Source organism: Mesoplodon bidens (assembly GCF_964165515.1).
Source record: "Mesoplodon bidens genome assembly, chromosome: 4".
Classification (NCBI taxonomy): Eukaryota; Metazoa; Chordata; class Mammalia; order Artiodactyla; family Ziphiidae; genus Mesoplodon; species Mesoplodon bidens.
The window spans coordinates 37055898-37075879 of NC_138160.1; the positions used below are offsets into that span (position 1 = coordinate 37055898).

Here is a 19982-nt window from a genome sequence, read left to right on the forward strand (position 1 = left end):
TTCTTATCTGATTGCTGTGGTTAGGATTTCCAAAACTATGTTGAATAAAAGTAGCAAGAGTGGACATCCTTGTCTTGTTCCTGATCTTAAAGGAAATGCTTTCAGCTTTTCAGCATTGACTATGATGTTAGCTGTGGGTTTGTCATATATGGCCTTTATTATGTTGAGGTATGTTCCCTCCCACTTTCTGGAGAATTTTTTTATAATATATATAGAATTTTATCAAAAGCTTATTCTGCATCTATTGAGATGATCATATGGTTTTTATTTTTCAGTTTGTTAATGTGGTGTATCATACTCATTGATTTGTGGATATTGAAAAATCATTGCATCCCTAGGATAAATCCACTTGATCATGGTGTATGGTCCTTCTAATGTATTGTTGGAGTCAGTTTGCTAGTATTTTGTTGAGGATTTTTGCATCTATGTTCATCAGTGATACTGGCCTGTAATTTTCTTTTTTTGTGATATCTTTGTCTGGTTTTGGTATCAGGGTGATGGTGTCCTCATAGAATGAGTTTGTAAGTATTCCTTCCTCTCCAATTTTTTGGAACAGTTTCAGAAGGATAGGTGTTAACTTTTCTCTATTTGTTTGGTAGAATTAACCTGTGAAGCCAACTAATCCTGGACTTTTGTTTGTTGGGAGTTTTTTTTAAATTAATTAATTAATTTATTTAGGCTGCGCTGGGTCATAATTGCAGCACATGCGATCTTTACTGCAGCATGCGGGATCTTTAGTTGCAGCATGTGGGATATTTTAGTTGCAGCATGCAGGCTCGGGCTTCTTAGTTGTGGCATGCGGCCTTATTAGTTGCAGCATGTGGCCTTCTTAGTTGCAGCACACGGACTCTTAGTTGTGGCATGCAGACTTAGTTGCAGCATGCGAACTTTTAGTTGTGGCATGCATGCGGGGATCTAGTTCCCCTACTAGGGATCGAACCTGGGCCCCCTGCATTGGGAGTATGGGGACTTACCCACTGGACCACCAGGGAAGTCCCTTGTTGGGAGTTTTTAAATTACTGATTAAATTTCGGTACTGGTAATTGGTCTGTTCATAATTTCTATTTCTTCCTGGTTCAGTCTTGGGAGACTGTACCTATCCAAGAATTTGTCCATCTCTTAGAGGTTGTCCATTTTATTTGCATATAGTTCCTCATAGTAGTGTCTTATGATCCTTTGTATTTCTCTGGTGTCGGTTGTAACTTCTCATTTTTCATTTCTAATTTTATTGATTTGGGCCCTCTCTCTTTTTTTCTTGATGAGTCTGGCTAAAGGTTTGTCAATTTTGTTTACCTTTTCAAAGAACCAGCTTTTAGTTTCATTGATCATTTCTATTGTTTTCTTCATGTCTATTTCATTGATTTCTGCTCTGATCTTTATGATTTTTTCCCTTCTACTAACTTTGGGTTTTGTTTTTTCTTCTTTCTCTAGTTCCTTTAGGTGTAAAGTTAGGTTATTTGAGATTTTTCTTGTTTCCGAAGTAAAGCTTATATCGCTATAAACGTCCCTCTTAGAACAGCTTTTACTGCATCCTATAAGTTTTGGCTCATCATGTTTTTATCATTTGTTTCTAGGTATTGTTTAATTTCCTCTATTTCTTCAGTGATTCATTTGTTGTTTAGTAGCATACTGTTTAGCCTCCACATGTTTGTGTTTCTTGCAGTTTTTTTCCTTGTAGTTGATTTCTAGTCTCACAGTGCTTTGGTTGGAAAAGATGCTTGATATGATTTCAGTTTTCTTAAATTTACTGAGGCTTGTTTTGTGGCCTAGCATGTGATCTGTCCTGGAGAATGTTCCAACTTGAAAAGAATGTGTATTCTGCTGCTTTAGGATGGAATGCTCTCTATATATCAATTAAGTTCATTTGGTCTAACGTGTTATTTAAGGCTTTTTTCCTTATTGATTTCTGTCTGGATGATTTGTCCATTGATGTAAGTGGGGTGTTAAAGTCCCCTACTATTATTGTGTTATTGTTGATTTCTCCTTTTGTAGCTGTTAATATTTGCCTTATATATTGAGGTGCTTCTAAATTGGGTGCATATATTTATAATTGTTATATCTTCTTCTTGGATTCATCCCTTGATCATTGTGTAGTGTCCTTCTTCGTCTCTGGTAACGGTCTTTATTTTAACGTCTATTTTGTTTGATATAAGTATTGCTATTCTGGCTTTCTTTTGATTTCTATTTGCATGGAATACCCTTTTCTATACTCTTGCTTTCAGTCTGTATGTGTCTCTGGATCTGAAGTGAGTCACTTGTAGGCAGAATATATATAGGTCTTATTTTTGTATCCATTCAGCCACTCTATGTCTTTTGTTTGGAGCATTTAGTCCATTTACATTTAAGGTAATTATCTATATGTATGTTCTTATTCTCATTTTGTTAATTGTTTTGGATTTGTTTTTGTATGTGTTTTCCCCCCTTTCTTCTTTTGTTCCCTTGTGATTTGATGACTATCTTTGGTGTTATATTTGGATTCCTTTTTCTTTTTGTGTGTATATCTATTAGAGGTTTTTGGTTTGCAATTACCATGAGGTTTTTGTAACAGAGTCTCTCTCTCTCTCTCTCTCTCTCTCTCTCTATATATATATATATATATATATACATACATACATACATATATATATATGTATGTATATATATATGTATGTATGTATGTATATATATGATTGTTTTAAGTTGTTGATCTCTTAATTTCAAATGCATTTTAGATACCCTGCATTTGTACTCTCCTGCCCTCACAATTACTGCTTTTGATGTCATATTTTACATCTAATTGTTCTGTGTATCTCTTAACCGCTTATTATGGATACAGATGATTTTTACTACTTTTGTCTTTTAACCTCCCTACTAGCTTTATGTTTGGATGATTTCCTACCTTTACTGTAGGTTTGCCTTTACCATGAGTTTTTCCTTTCATAATTTTCTTGTTGTTAGTTGCAGACTTTTCTTTTTGGCCTAGAGAATTTCCTTTAACATTTGTTGTAAAGCTGGGTTGGTGGTGCTGAATTCTTTTAGCTTTTGCTTGTCTATAAAGCTTTTGCTTTCTCCCTGAAATCTGAACAAGAGCCTTGCTGGGTGGAGTGTTCTTGGTTATAGGTTTTCCCCTTTCATCACTTTAAATATATCCTGCCACTCCCTTCTGGTCTGCAGAATTTTCTGCTGAAAAATCAGCTGATAGCCTTACGGGAGTTCCTGTGTATGTTATTTGTTGCTTTTCCCTTGCTACTTTTAGTATTCTCTCTTTATCTTTAATTTTTGTCATTTTGATTACAGTGTGTCTTGGTGTCTTCCTCTTTGGGTTAATCCTGCATGGGACTCTGCAACTCCTGGACTTGGGTAACTATTTCTTTTCCCACGTTAGGGAAGTTTTCAGCTGTTATCTCTTCAATATTTTCTCAGGCCCTTTGTCTCTCTCTTCCCCTTCTGGGACCACTACAATGTGAATATTAGTGCATTTGATGTTGTCCCAGAGGTCTCTTAAACTGTCCTTATTTCTTTTCATTCTTTTTTTCTGTTCAGCAGCAGTGATTTCCAGTACTCTGTCTTTCAGCTCACTGATCCATTCTTCTGTATCATTTAGTCTACTATTGATCCCTTCTAGTGCATTTTTCATTTGTTATTGTATTCTTCATTTCTGTTTGGTTTTTCTTTATATTTTCTAACTCTGTTAAAAACTTCTAACTTTTCACTCTGTGCCTCCATTCTCCTTCTGAGTTCTTTGATCATCTTTACAATCATTACTCTGAACTTTCTCAGGTAGATAGCCTACTCCACTTCACTTAGTTCTTCTGGGTTTTTATCTTGTTCCTTCATCTGAAACATATTCCTCTGCTGCTTCATTCTGTCATAGGTTGCTATTTGTATTTTTGTGTATGTGGCAGGTTAGTTACATCTCTCAACTTTGGAGAAGTAGCCTTTTGTAGGAGACATCCTATGCGTCCCAGCAGTGCACTCCCCTCTCATCACCCAAGCTATATGGTCTAGGGATCCCCCTAAGAGGGCTGTGTGTGTCCTTCTTTTGTGTTGGGCTATGTGGGTGGCCTGGTAGGCTTGGTTGGCTCTTAGTCCAGTTGGTTGCCAGGCCCTGTCTTGTGCAGATGCTGCTGGCTGCTGTTTAGTGGGGCCTGGTCATGAGGCAGCTGGTTACAGAACTCTGGGGCCCCGCAGCTAGTGTTGGCTTACTGCTGAGCGGAGTCAGGGTCCCAAAGACTCTGGGGCTATTGCCTACCCACTGGCAGGTGAAGCTAGATCCTGGGGTTAGTGCTGGACTACTGGCAGGCAGAGCTCATTCCTGGTCTGACTGCAGGGCCCAGGGATCCCAAAGCTCGTTTCACATCACTGGCTGGCGGGGGTGTGGGGGGCAGTTCCTGACACAGTTGGGTATAGTGTGTGGAGTGTCCCAAAGATTGCGTTGGCATGCTAGTGGGCAGGGCCAGGGCCCAGCTTGTCTCAGGGTCAGGTCTGGCTTGCTGTTGACAGGCTTGGTCTGCAGGCTGAAGGACTGTATTTTTCTGCTACTGGCGTCTGCCCCCTGGTGGGTGAGGCTACTCTAGAGACTAGTATAGGCTTCCTGGTGGGAAGGGCTGGTGCCTGCCCACTTGTGGCTAAAGGTGGGTCTTGGCTCTCTGGTGGGAAGGGCCATGTCTAGCAGTGTGTCTGGGTCAGAAATCTTTAGGCAGACTTTCTACTAATGGGTGGGGCTATTCCCCACCCAGTTAGTTGTTTGGCCTGAGGCATCATTGGCGCCTACAGGCTGTTGGGTGGGGCCAGGTTTGGGCACTAATGAGCTAAGATCGCAGCCCCCAGCAGCAGTATTTATGCATTTGAATATTTCCCAATATCTCTGCCACCAATGTCTATGTCTCCAGGTTGAGCCATAGCTGTCCCAGCTCTCCAGGAGACTCTCTAAGACCAGCAAGTAGGTCTGGCCCAGGCTCCTATCAAATTAACGTTTTTGCTCTGGGTCCCAGTGTACATGGGATTTTGTGTGCACCCTTTAAGCATGAAGTCTCTTTCTCCCAGTCTTGTGAGGCTTCTGCAATTAAACCCTGCTGGCGTCAAAGCCAAATGCTCCGGGGGCTTGTCTTCCTGGTGCCAGACCTCCAGGCTGGGAAGCCTGCCATGGCGTTCAGAACTCTTACTCCTGTGGGAGAACCTCTGCAGTATAACTATTCTCCAGTTTGTGGGTCACCCACCCAGTAGGTATGGGATTTGATTGTATCACGAGTCTGCCCCTCCTGCCCACCTCGTTGTGGTTCCTTCTATATGTCTTTAGCCGTAGAAGATCTTTTCTGGTAAGTTCCAGTCTTTTTCGCTGATGGTTGTTCTGCAGATAGTTGTGATTTTGGTGTGCTCGTGAGAGGAGGTGAGCTCGGGGTCTTTCTACTCCACCATCTTGGCAGCTCTCCTAAATCACACTTTTTACCAACTATTTGCCAGGGTGTGTCACTTAACATACTCATTTAATCCTCACAACCCTATGAGGGAAGTAACGTTACAATCCACATTTTAGAGATGACAAAATTGAGACTTAAGGAAGAAAAGTGCTCTGCTGAGACCATATACTAGGATTTAAACTCTGGTCTTCTGATTCCAATCTTAAACAGCAATGTTATGCTATCTCCACTTATAGCAAAAAAAAAAAAAAGTTAAAATTTGTCTTTAATCAGGAATTACTGATTCCTTACTGATTAAATTTCTAAATAAGTGAGACAACCTCTGAGAAGTACCTGGTGTGGGACTTGACACATACTAGGAAGAACAAAAGATCATTTCTTATTCATTCAACACATGTTTACTGAACACCTACTAGGTAAGCCAGACAGTGTTCTAGCCAGTGGTGAACAAAGCTAAGTCCTTGCTCTACAAGTTTGTATTTCTTTCCTGAAGTGTTTATAGATCATAACTACACAAACAGTAGGTAAATCTGTTGACACTTAGAAAATATTATCTGAACTGCCATTTTAGGCTTAGTGCATTTTCAATACTAATAGGTCACTGTATAAGCTATACCCCTAAAGCTGCAATGAAATTCCTCAATTTTTCCACCAGGGACTGTGTCCTGATCAGCCTGCTGAAATGCACACCTTGGCCTCAAGAGGGACTTGAGGAATGAATGAATCCATTACAGTCATTCCCCAGGCCTAGGAATCATCTTAAAGCTATTCAGCTGTTATGGAGCACATAGGAGCTCCATATTAACTGTAAAACATGAAGAATAGGGGAAAATTTTAAGTGTGGTCCTAAAGAAAGAACCTTGATACAAAAAGGACTAGGATGGCCTTGAGAATGACTCCCATTACTTTAGAGCAGTTAGCTAATCTTTCCTTCAAGACGTGGGTAATGGATAAACAACAATATCCTACTATATAGCACAGGGAACTCTATTCAATATCCTATGATAAACCATAATGGAAAAAAATATTAGAAAAAAGAATGTATATATACATGTAACTGAACCACTTTGCTGTACAGCAGAAATTAACACAACACTGTAAATTAACTATACTTCAATTAAAAAAAAAAAAAGACTTGGCTAAACACATCCTCTGTAAAGCCAGAATGGAACTCCTTAGGTACAGTTAGTGAGCCCTTGCTCTGGGTGCATCCACGGCACTTTGTGATGCCATATAATGTGGTCAGCAACATGTCTGTGCCCTCAGGGAAGTACTCAGTGCTCAAAAAAGTTGGAAGAATGGGCTTTCCTGTTTTAAAATAAGGCTAATCTTCTCTAGCTCTAAGTAGAATGATGCTGTGAAGAAAAATAAAATGATGTTAAAAAAATGAAAGACCAGAAAAATTAAACATATAGGTTTCTTACCTTTAAAGATAGGGATCCAGCTAGAAAAAAGTGGTCTATATCAATAACAGAGGCTAAAAATCCAGCTAAAATGATTTCTCCAATGTCAATCTTCTTCTTGATTCCAATGACTATTGCCCATGACCACATGCCAATCACACAATGTACTGAATTATCTGAGAGTGCACGAAGCCAGTCATTTTGTTGAATTATGGAAAACTGAAGAAGTCTGTCAGCTACTAGGCAGAAAATGCCCAGACCAAGGCTGGAAATAAGAGATTCAGTGCTACAAGACTGGAGTAAAGCATGGGTCTTCTCAGTCTCGGATGCCATCACAAATGGTATGTCAGTATATGCTAAAAGCCATCAGGAAACAAACAGCTTATTCTTGTTTACATTCCCAGTCACCCTAAAATAGAAAGCAGAGAAAATGAAGATGATGGGCTGCCATATAATATATAAACAAAACAATATCGAGAATAATTTTACAAGTATAAAACCAAGTTGTAAAAACTGGTATTTCTTTTTTTCTTTAACTGTTATCAGTAATTTCCTTTTATTTTTTCCAGCTTTATTGAGATATAACTGGTACATAGCACTGTGTAAGTTTATCTAACACAACATGATGATTTGATATACATATGTATTGTGAAATGATCACCACAATAAGGTTAGTTAACACAGTCATGACTTTACATGGTTACCTTTGTGTGAGTGTGATGAGAACATTTACGATATACTCTCTTAGCAACTTTTGTATTAAAAGAAATGGTATTTCTTACATTTATATATAACATGCCATGTGGCCCAAAGAGAACAGATTAGCTTTGTAGGAACAACAGTTTAGATGGTAGCATGTGTCAAGGGAAATTTAAGAAAGCCCACTGACTAATCTACTACTTTGAGGTCATCAAATAGTTCTTTCTTTCAGCAATGTGTACTACACAGTAGTGGGGATCCATTGTGTCTGTGTACCCAGCAACGGCTTTCCATACTTTTTCTGATAACAGCATCCACTTCCTTTGGGAAAACTGCTCATCAAAATACCCAAACTCTGGAGCTGACCAATTAGAATTCCCTGTATCCCTTATTAATAGTAGTGATTAACAAGCAATTACTAATAAGTAATAATTTTATAGTAGTGATTAGTAATGATTACTCTGCTTATGAAGGTGACCCCAGCTGGGCCAATCAGACTCCTTTCCAGAATTTTTCCTAGTGGAGCTGATGGGGAAAGTTCTTTTTCTTCTTACAGACCATGGACTCCACTACATGGAACAGCCTAGGAAAAAAGAATCATAAGGACATCAAGTCCTCAGGTCCAATCTCTAAGGTTCTCAGAGCTGCCCTGGTTCCTGCAGATCACCTTTCACCTTCCATGAGCTACCTCAGGATTTTCCCAATAAGTCCCCTTTTCCTTTCTGTTACCTCTAACCAAAGAACCTTAACTGACATAAAAAGGCAATCATAATTCTGAGTGCTTGCCTGGCACAGAATATTGAAATCACTTATCTAGTTAAAGTTATCAACATTGTGTGATACCTGAAGTTTTTGTATTGTTTTGTTTTAGTTCTGAGACTTAAAGAATAACTAAATGATTTATTGAGAATGATTCAACCTCCATTCTGTAATAAAAACTATACATAGCTCATTGTATATATTCTAAAATTTATAGGGAAATGCAAAAGACCTAGAAGAGGAAAACATCTTTAAAAAAGAACTAAGTTGAAGGACTTACACCATCTGATTTCAAGTCTTATTATAAAGCTACAGTAATGAAGAATGTGGTATCGTTATGAAGATGGACAAATATATCAATGCAACAGAATAGAGAGTGGGATCACAAATAGATCCACACATAATGGTCAATTGATTATTTGACAAACATGCAAAGGAAAGTCAATGGAGAAAAGATATTCCTTTCAACAAATGGTGCTGGAAATATTGGATAGCCATATGCAAAAATAATGAACCTCAATCCATACCTTCCTCCCTATACAAAAATTAACTCAAAATGGATCACAGACCTAAAAGTAAAACAAAACTATAAAACTTCTGGAAGAAAACACAGGAGAATATTTTTGTCCTTGGGTTATACCAAGAGTTCTTAGTGTCAGTATCAAAAGCTCCATCTGTTTTAAAAAGTTGATATACTGAACTTCATCAAAGTTAAGAACTTCTGCTCTTTGAAAGACAATGTTAAGAGAGTGAAAAGACAAGACACAGACTGGGAGAAAATATTTGCATATCTCATATTTGATAAAGGATTTGTACACAGAACAAAGAATTCTCAAAACATGATAACAGAAAAACAGACTGATACAAAGTTGGGTGAAAGATCTGAAAAGGTACTTTACAAAGATGATATACAGGTGGTCAAGAAGCACATGAAATATGTTCAACATCATTCATGATTAGGGAAATGGAAACTAAAACCACAATGAGACTCCAAACATAAGTATTAGAACTGCTAAAATTTAAGACTGACCATTCCAAATGTTGACAAGATGTGGAGCAACCAGAACTCTCATACACTGCTGGTGGAAATGTAAAATGATACAACTTTCCAGTTTCTGAAAAAGTTGAACATACTCCTACCGTATGACTCAGTCATTCCATTCCTAGGTATTTACCTATGAGAAATGAGAGCAAACATCTGCACAGAGACTTGCACATCAAAGACGTGCACATCAATGCTCATAGCAGCTTTCTTTACATTAGCTCCAAACTGGAAAGAAACCAACTGGATAAACAAAATGTGGAAAAAAAGAAATAAAAAGAAACCAAAACGTGAATCATACAAAAACATGAATGAACCTTAAAATAACACTAAACCAGACCAAAAAACAAAAAAGATTACATAGTCAAAACCCATAGAACTGTATAACACAAAGAACGAACCCTAATGTAAACTATGGACTTTAGTCAATAATAATGTACCAATATTGGTTCATTAGTTGTAACAAATGTGCCACACTCATGCAAAAAGTTAATAGGGAGAAATGTATGCAGAGGTAGAAGGAATATACGGGAACACTCTCTACTCTGCTCCATTTTTCCGTAAACCTAAAACTGCTATATTAAAAAAAAAAGTCTATTTTTTTTTTTTTTTTTTTTGCTGTACGTGGGCCTCTCACTGTTGTGGCCTCTCCCGTTGCGGAGCACAGGCTCCGGACGCGCAGGCTCAACGGCCATGGCTCACGGGCCCAACCGCTCCGCGGCATGTGGGATCTTCCCAGACCGGGGCACGAACCCGTGTCCCCTGCATCGGCAGGCGGACTCTCAACCACTGCGCCACCAGGGAAGCCCCAAAAAAGTCTATTTTTAAAAAGTAAATAATTGAAGCAAGTATGTGAAAATGTTATAATTGTTAAATTTAGGTAATGGATATACTTTAGTTCATTATACTCCTTTTATGTTTGAAATTTTCATTTAGAAATATTTTTTTAAAAGAATACATAGTATGATTCCATTTATATACAATTCTAGAAAATACAAACTAATCTAAGTGACAGAAAGCAGATCAGTGATTGCATGGAGACCGGAGGGGCAGGAAGGATTAAAAAGGAGCATAAGGAAACTGGAGGGACAGATACATTCATTATCTTGATTGTGGTAACAGTTTCACGGTTCAGTCTCATACCCACATCAAAACATATCAAATCACACATTTTAAATATGTACAGTTTATTACATGTCAATTATACTCCAATAAAGATGTTAAAAAGTTAGGGAAAATATTTTATTGTCAGTAACAGTAGCAGCCTTTCATGTAAAAGGAGCATCTGAAAACAAGAAAGAGATTATGAGGATAAAAAACCTGATGGCCCAAATAAAAGTCAATAGAAGCAATGTATAGTAAAATGAATGCTTCAAAAAACACAATTAGTGAGTAAAAATACTTTCAAAGAGTTTTCCCAAAGCTTGAGGGAGAAAAAAAGGACAAAGATTTGGGCATTGAAAGAAAAAACAAATTCAAAAAATAAAGAGAGTTTTGAAATAGGAAAGCTGGCGCAGCTGCAGGATCCGATTCTGGAGACCCACTGTTGGCTGGTATCGCATTGTCTTACAAAATGGTAGAGGATGAACTGGCACTATTCGATAAAAGCATAAATGAATTTTGGAAAAAATTCAAAAGCACTGTCAGTGACACCTCCTGTCAGATGGTAGGCCTAAGAGATACCTACAAGGATTCCATTAAAGCATTTGCAGAAAAGCTGTCTGTTAAATTAAAGGAAGAAGAACGAATGGTTGAGATGTTTCTGGAATATCAAAATCAGATCTGCAGGCAGAATAAGCTCATTCAAGAAAAGAAAGAGAATTTGTTGAAGTTGATTGCTAAAGTAAAAGACAAAAGGCAGGAATTGGACACACTGACTGCAAATATCCAGGATCTTAAGGAAGAATATGCTAGGAAGAGGGAAACTATTTCCACTACTAACAAAGCTAATGAAGAGAGGTTGAAAAGGCTACAGAAATCTGCAGACCTGTATACAGATCGACTTGGACTAGAAATTCGAAAAATTTATGGTGATAAGTTGCAGTTTATATTCACTAATATTGACCCTAAGCATCCTGAGAGCCCATTTATGTTTTCCCTGAGCCTAAATGAAGCAAGGGACTATGAAGTGTCAGATAGTGCTCCTCATCTTGAGTGCCTAGCAGAATTTCAAGAAAATGTAAGGAAGACCAATAATTTTTCGGCTTTTCTTGCCAATGTTCAGAAAGCTTTTACTGCTATTGTTTATAATTAATGTATAAATAGTATATAAAAACCGTTAAAAAATGAAAATAAAAATAAAGAGAAAATCCTTAAGAGTTTCCACGTCCAAAAATAAACATCATCATCAACAACAATGGTTATCTGCAAAAGAAAGAGAATGTGATTAACACCAGCACCAAATATTGTGGGACAACAATTACAGAGCTCTGGGAGAACAGGACTATGACAATAGGGTTCTAAACAACTAAATTGTGGCCCCTATGTGACAACTGCAAATTTTAAGATTTTTGCCTTAGAAATTATAACACTTTTTTATATATGATTTCTGGGGAAAAAATAAGGAGCAGCACTTCTAAATTTCTAGGGGAAGGAGAGGAATACAGAAAACTTGCTCAATATAGCAAAACAGAAAAGGAAAAAAATGAAGAAGAAAATTTTACTCCCACCCCCACCCACCAAAAAAATAAAAAAGGAAACAAACACATTAAACACAAATACTATAATACATGTGAATGTATTAAATTTCTCTATAAAGAGACAGATTGGAACAGAAGTAAACATCTCTCAAGTTACTGTTCATAAGAAAATATCTCAAACAAAAAGTCTCAGCAATATAGAAAATAAAGAGATGAGAAAATACATACCTAGAAAACACAAACAAAATTAAGCAGCTGTGGTAATACTACCATCAAACACAATTTATGGCAAAAGACTTAGTGGGACTAAAAGGGATAAAATATTCAAGTCATAGTAAAGTTATATAAGAAGATGCTTACATGTCAAATCGTGCTTACATGAATTAGGTCAAGTAGCAAAAAAAAAAGATATAGATAGTCTGAATAATTTAATTATAAATTTTATTTCATATACAGGTCTAAAACTGTATATTACATAGAATACACACTATTTCCAAATGTCTCTGGCTCATTTATAAAATTTAATTACACATTTACTCATCCACTAGAAAAACTTCAACAAAATCTAAAAAGTGGGAATGTTCAGGCCAAATTCTCTGACCTCAATGCAATATATAATTCATCACTTTTAAACTGCTTAAAAGAAAAATAGTGACCTAATTAGCTCGAAGAAACTAAGCTTAAATGGTGGTGCAAATAATTCTGTTAGAGCCAAAAGACTTGCTTACTTTTCAAGTGTTTATGCTCTGTAAACATTTCAGGAAAGGAAACAAAAGCTCAGAGAGCAGACTTTGTCTATCTGTTCACCACTATCTTTTAGCACACAGTGGATGCTCAACAAGTATTTATTGAATGAATTAAATAAAAATCATCATACACTGTATCTGTTATCCACCAGATATTGCCTATTAAATGATTAAATGGCATTTAGTAAAATGTGGCATGTGTTCCTGGAAATCTCCATTTTTAGCAAGTGCAAATACCAGGTAATTCTTATGTTCACTAAACATTAAGAACTGCTAGGTTATAAGAAACCAAAATGAATGAAAACCAAGAAACATTACCTTTAAAGTCAAAAATAGTACAGCTATTATAATATTGTTTTGGCAGTTTTTTGTTTTGTTTTGTTTTGATTTGTGGTACGCGGGCCTGTCACTGTTGCGGCCTCTCCCGTTGCGGAGCACAGGCTCCGGATGCACAGGCTCAGCGGCCATGGCTCACGGGCCCAGCGGCCCCGCGGCACGTGGGATCTTCCCGGACAGGGGCACGAACCCATTTACCCTGCATCGACAGGCGGACTCCCAACCACTGCGCCACCAGGGAAGCCCACCAAATCCAGTTTTGATGCTGTGGGTGATCTGCAGGAGAGGCTGGCACTCTTTGACCTTGGGGCTGCACTTGCAGGCCCAGGATTTGGAGAAGCTGAAGGAAGATATGGTGAAGGCTGAAGGAGCTGCAGGCCTAGTTGCTTGCTCATGCCAGCAAGGTGAGCTGACAGATCAGCAGCAAGACGTGCGAGCTCCATGGTACGTCCGGCACCAAACTTTAGAGTTAAAAAATGGGGCTGCGGGGCTTCCCTGGCGGCGCAGTGGTTGAGAGTCCACCTGCCGATGCAGGGGACACGGGTTCGTGCCCTGGTCCGGGAAGATCCCACATGCTGCGGAGCGGCTGGGCCCGTGAGCCATGGCCGCTGAGCCTGCACGTCCGGAGCCTGTGCTCCGCAACGGGAGAGGCCGCAGCAGTGAGAGGCCCGCGTACCGCAAAAAAAAAAAAAAAAAAATACTGATAGACATGACTATATAAAAATGTAGACTTCTGCCTGTCAAAATTAAAGACTAATAAATGGAGGAAATTTTGAACATTTATGACGGAGAAAGATTCGAAGCCCTACTTTACTAAGGGCTTTTAAAACTAACAAGAAGAAAAAATACATATCCCAATAATAACATGGCAATGTCTATGAAAAGGGAATTTGGAAAAGGAATAAATACAAACGGTCAAAGAAAACTATTAAAAGATTTCAACTTTATTGGTAATCAATTGAATTTAAAACAATGAGATTTCAACATAAGATCGACGAAAGACTGCTAATGATTTGTTTGTGGTGGGGAAACAATTAGAGTGTTAGCAGTTGTATAAATTGGTATAACTCTTCTAGCAGACAATTTGACAATATGTATCAAAAATGATTAATAAATGAGCAAACACTTGACTCAGGATTTCCAATTCTAGGAAATTATCTTAAGAAACGAATTAGATAAATACAAAGAGTTACACATGGATGTTCAGCACAGCATTGTTTATAATAAGGAAAAATTAGAAACTATGTGTCCAAAATACAGGACTAGTGAAATAAATTCCATACAATTATGCAGTCATTAAAAAAATACTTATTCCCATATTTGTTGACATAGGAAATGCTCAATAGATATTAAAATTTAAAAGGTAGCCTAAAAATAATATGTAAAATATTACATTTTTGTTAAAAATATGTGCATATGCATAAAAAATCTGGAAAGCTGTTCATTTGGCTTGTCTCTCACTGGTGGGCTTACATGTGATCATTACTTTTTTCCCTTTTCTTTGATTTCATAAAAATTTTTAATGTATTACTATCATGAAAACAAAACCAATGAAGCTCCTTTGAAAAGTTAGAAATAATTAATAACTCAGACCATGATGCTAAACTCAGCTTCTTAAAAGTATAATTTTTAAAAATGTAGAAACATATTTATAACATTATAAATATTAATAAAATATTAGAATATATAACATTAATAAACATTAATAAAATTGTATGCAAATCTCACAAGTCAAATTTATAGTATAATATAAAAATAATGTATTTACATTTATGTATTGGTTGGTACATGAAAAGCCTGTATGAAAGATTTCTGTATCTCCAGATGAAATAAACTTATGCAGGTTCCTTTAAGTTTTTTTATTAGTGTGAAGAATACTTGCTTTGCAGAGAACAACTATTTTGTTAATGACAATGGAATCTAAAACCATCCTCAAATTCTTAGTCATTTGGAAAAATGAAAATTGTTCTCTAAAGCACTAAGATTGAGTTATAGTCCACAGATTCTTCCAGGATTAGGAAATAATGATTTCAAGATACTTTCAACCAAGAGATATGACCAAAATGCAAAAGAAACCTCCAAGGTTATGAATCCTTTCCATATACCTTAGGATTTATAGTTCCACACATCATGAATCAGGTCTCTGCTTTGCAAAGTAAACATCTGACACCTGAATGGATAAAGAAGTCAATGTGTTTAAAGGCTCAGTGCATATAATTTTAAAGTTTATAAAATATTCCTTTGAACCAAAGATAATATCATTATCCACTTAGCTGGATGGGAACTGGGACACAGAAAGCTGGAATTAATGACCAAGCCAGAGAGGTATAACCGCAGAGCAATATCCCCCTCCTTCGGTGAGCCGTGGCCTGTAAATTAGCCCTAAGAAGAAAGAAGGCCAGTCAGGTGGATGAGTTGTGAGGAGAACGTAGGCTGGGCACAGTATACACAGAGGCCTAACAGAAAAGCTCTTCTGCCGCTCAAACTATGCTTCTATATGCATTTAATTGCAAATTTATTGTCAAGTCTCATCCTAGAAAGCAGACAAAAGGTCATTATACACCTAATTGCAAATTGCATGATGTCTCTATAAAGCCATTTCATTACATCCATCTTCTTTTACTCACTAAACAATTTTTGTCATCACTAAATATATTTAAATGTACTCACCTAATGTTTTACTCGATGAGTTCAGATACAAAAAGGATCGAGTAGCTAATGAAGTGTCATGAGCAAAGTGAAACATGAGAAGACCACTTAAAGTATTTAAATGATGATCCAAATTTAAAGCAACGTGAAAAAGAAAAACTTACTGTTTTCCAAATGTCTATATACTGTAGTACTTTATGAATAGGAACAGATACACATAATGGGGCAGCACAAAATGCATTTTAAATGGAAAGCTTAAACAGCTTGCTTGATGAGAGAGGAACAAAAAGCTCACCGGAGCGAACTCAGAAGCAGATCCTTTCAGCCCTAGTCAAGCCTGCAGATGCCTGCAGCACTGCCAACATCTGGACTACAACTTCATGAGACCCTGAGCAGAACCTTCCAGCTAAGTCTCTTCCAAAAGTTCTGGCCCAAAGGTACAGTGAGATAATAACTGTTTACTGTTTTAAGCCTCTAAGTTTTGGGGTACAGTAATTTGTTATGCAGCATGGATAGCTAAAACAGTAGTTTCTCTTTTCAAGAAAGGTATAATTATTGTCCCAGAAACACACAGTTCCGACATCTATTCCACTCCAACTACTGGTGCAGATATTTAGAGTAGATTCTGAGTATGAGAAAGTAATTTAATAGGTGTACTTCCTCTTATTTATTGTCTCTGACTAGAACACCTAAGTGTCCCATTTTTCTTCTCTCTGCTTCCTTTTTCTACTTCCTGTTCCTTCCTCATAAATAGAATGGACTCCAGAACATCTTAAACTGTAAAATACCTTTATTTTACATATTCACTTTTGTTGGCAAGTTCATTAAGAGCAGTAATTATAATTTTCTTAAACTTGTCACGCATGAAGTTAATGTGCTCAAGGTGTTTAATATTTCATTATACTAATACAGGGGGTGAGCAGGTTAGCAATCCTCAGCCTGTGAACTGAAGATATTATGTGGAATGATTTCTGCCATAACAGCCAGTTACCCAGATCATAAATGTCTCTCTATGACTTGCGGGAGCCATTTTCGGCAATGGCCAAACTCTGCCATGCACCATTCCCATAAGAGTACTATGCCATCAACTATGGGGTCTTCAAAGTATACCTAGTAGTAATCCTCCCTTTCCTTAACTCGACAAACACATACTTAGCCAGTTACTTTACACACTGTTGTGCATTGTTTGTTAATAATCTCTGACGTTATTTCTACCAAAAAAAAATAAGAGGTAGCAAATTCCCAACAGAAATGTCCTTTTCTGCTTCACCCCCTTCTCCCCCGCCGCAAACTCCATCACAAATATTTACAAAAACCTGAGGAAAAAGCACCGTCTAAAATCCGAAAACGACCTTTATTATGCTTTACAAATAAGTCCTCTTCAATGAACTGTAGTTGCTGTGAAACTTAATATATATTTACTTTCTTTAATGCTATAGTACTCAACGCAGACGCCAAATCTAATTCAGCTAATTTGCAAAGAAAGGAAACACAAATCTTGCTCACTTTCACGGATACTTTTCGTAACCTGCATATAAAATGTTTCTTTCCTATGACCATTACAAATACATACGATTCTGAATTTCAACATGTTTCAAGTCTTAGCAAATTCCCGAAGTCATTCTTTCCTAAGGTTGGCATGATTCAATAATTTTTAAAATGTCGATTAAGAAAATAGGTGGAAAGCCCTGGCGTCTGCAGGGAAGGGAACAAGTTACAATCTCCACAATCACGCCTCCCGGGAGCCTGGGCACCTTAAGGGCCCTCGTGGCTGGTAAGGTGGCAATGGGCAACTCTGGCAAGATCCCCGGCAACCTGCCCAGAGCCAGGGAAACGCCAGGGGCGCGAAGCCTGGGCGAGGGCTTGACGCCCATGGGATCTATAAGGCGCGACGAAGCTTGAGGGCCGTGCAGGGATCGCGCAGATCCCGGAGACACCGGCCAGTGTCTGTCGAGCACACCCCGCCTGCTCTCGGGTCCCACGCGACTGCCGCCCCTCCACGCCTTCCCCATCGGGAACCTGGATCTTCTAGACTTCAGGTTCAGGTGGTCCCCGCCTCCGGCCTGCCACCTCAGGGCGCAGTTTCGCGGCGTCCATACAGTCCCCCTCCCGCCCGGTCCCTCGCTGAGGGTCAGCCGCACCCACCGTCTGCTCCCCCGGCTGAAACAAGCCGGCCACGCGAACGGCGGCCCCGCCCCTCTACACCCTCTTCCGTCGGTACCATAGAGACGCCGGCCGCGGGCCTGAGCGGCTGCAGCCCGCGACGCCGGCCGAGAGGACGCCGGGATACTGGTTCCACTCTGAGCGGCCAGGAACGCGGCTTGAGGGCTCTTAAGCCGAGGGGTTGGGTACCTCGAGTTCCCGTACCGTCGTGCTCCCCAAAAGGACACATTTGGGACGACGGGTGGGAAGTGAAAAGTGCCTTGTTGGTTCCCCTCTCTCGACCCTGAGGATTTATTCTCTGCTTAGCCGGCGCCGTCCACAGCGCACCCACGCGGCGGCGGGAAGCCAGGGACGCGAATTAACCTCACCGAATATGGGACGCGCGGGTTTCTGCCCAGAGGTGCCGCCGGCTGTCCCGGAGATGTAGAGATGTTTCCGACTTCCTGCACAGGATCCTTTAGGGTGGGCGTAGGAGAGAGTTTTTCACTCCGCAAGACCGGGCGACTTTGCGGACCTGACGCTCCTCTGTGGCGCTCCACCGCCCCCTTGGGGAGCTCTTGATAATTACTCTTTGGCGCTGTGCGGTATACGTTGGGGGCAGCTTTTTCTTGTGGACAGCGGTGAGAAGGCTAGAACGCTTAATCACGACTACTGAATGCCCAAGAGTCGAAAAAAGAGACAACCTAGTGGTGGCTGCTCTGTGAGCACCAAGGAGACATCGAGCTTGACATGTGGCTCTAGTAAGCACTGGGCGAAAAGCGGGGGCTCAAAGAGGAAAATTTCTTTCTTCTTCCTACCTGGTTTCTCAAAACAAGTGTTGAATGTAATGCAGGGGCGGCAATGGGATTATATTAAGTACATAGTTGAAGGCGACCATAGAGAATCCGAATCTTCAATCCCAAGCAAACTTCTAGGTCTTTCACGGAACCTTAAAGTGTGGCTGAGTTTCTGTTACAGAACTTTTCATTGTTTGTCACACTCTTGGTTCTTAGCCAACGGGAAAGACTCAACTGAGGGAGGAAATTATACATATTTTACCTGCACAGCTTAAAAAGCTTAAAAGCTTATTAAAAATATTACTGAACACATTAACCACAATATTGGGTGCTTTTAGTCATGTTAAGAACAAATTTTTTCTGTCTGAATGCAGTAACAGTTTGGCATTACCCTTATGGCAGCATGGGTGCATTTCTTATAGTCTAGGCTTTCTAGAGTTATTTAGGGACAACATAGGTGGTTTCCTGCAACCAAAACAGAACTTAGTTATTTTCTCTGTGGGCAGTCTGCTGCCCAAAGGGACTGTTCATTACACAATACATACTGAGTGCTCTCAATATGCCAGGCACTATGCTTGGTAATAAGACTATAAAATAACTTTATGGAGCTCAAGTTCTAGTGGAGGATATAGACCACAAAGAAGTTGGATGATTGAAATATGTGCTCTAAAGGAAGTAAACATGGTGGTGTAATAGTAACTGGGGGAGGCCCCTCTGAGGCAGGGATATTTGTGCTGAGACCTGAAGGTGGCAGGGAGTCCACTGTGAGAGGAGCTAAAGAGAGCATTGTGCCCATTCAAACTGCTTACATTATCTCTCCTAACCTACTACACTCTGCTGGCTTTGCTCTATTTTTCTCGTTGTTTCCTCTGTTGCTTCTTCTCTTTTATGTGAAGAGACTGGTCTTTTCAAGAAATCATAAGTTAATTTGAACATTTCTGATTATGTCTGGTATAACCTTGAAGTCTTTTTAGAAGTATGGTTTTGTTCTTTCCCAAGAGACAGGTGTAATATATAGCACTTTTGGTGAGCTCATTTCTCTTTTGGTTTCATACACTTTGTAGCATAAATGTTTGGAGATGTTCAAAACAAATGAAAATATCTGGTACATGAGATAGTCCAGATAAAATTTAGTCTTAGCTAAAGTGCTCGATTCTTAGCTTGAAGCAATATTGCCCACCTTAAGGTTTTTCATTTTGTTTTTTTAAGATCTAATTCTCTTTTCATGGTTCTACTGAAAAATACTTGGAGAGACTAAATAGCAAATGATCAATGTATACAATTCTGCATAAGTAAAATGAAAAAAACTTGATTAATAGTGAATGCTCCACTAGACAAAACAGCAACTACAGTTTTATAAATTTTTTTCTC

At 38.9% G+C, this 19982-nt stretch overlaps 2 protein-coding genes across 6 annotated transcripts in view; one reads left to right on the forward strand and one right to left on the reverse strand.

Moving 5' to 3' along the window:
- Positions 1-18329, reverse strand: part of TMEM267 (transmembrane protein 267) — a 28422-nt gene extending 10093 nt beyond the window's left edge. Inside the window, exons 1-2 of one of the 5 annotated variants that reach the window (XM_081232857.1) lie at positions 18204-18329; positions 6824-7211 (exon numbers count right to left, since the gene is read on the reverse strand). In XM_081232857.1, the coding sequence (XP_081088983.1) occupies positions 6824-7135 (312 nt within the window). In that variant the 5' untranslated portion in view covers positions 7136-7211; positions 18204-18329. Of the gene's footprint in view, positions 1-6823; positions 7212-7961; positions 8136-9435; positions 9874-15128; positions 16964-17817; positions 17865-18203 lie in introns of those variants that run through there. The other 4 variants (XM_081232858.1, XM_081232860.1, XM_081232861.1 and 1 more) reach the window with 4 other exon arrangements.
- Positions 10335-12201, forward strand: LOC308616459 (kinetochore protein Spc25-like). The gene has a single exon (XM_081232692.1). The coding sequence runs from the start codon at positions 10876-10878 to the stop codon at positions 11554-11556; it is 681 nt and encodes a 226-aa protein (XP_081088818.1). The 5' UTR covers positions 10335-10875; the 3' UTR covers positions 11557-12201.
- Positions 18330-19982: the final 1653 nt, after the last annotated feature.

What these genes read in the sequence shown, in the direction of transcription:
- LOC308616459 (XM_081232692.1), top strand. Translation starts at nt 10,876, where the DNA reads ATGGTAGAGGATGAACTGGCACTATTCGATAAAAGCATAAATGAATTT.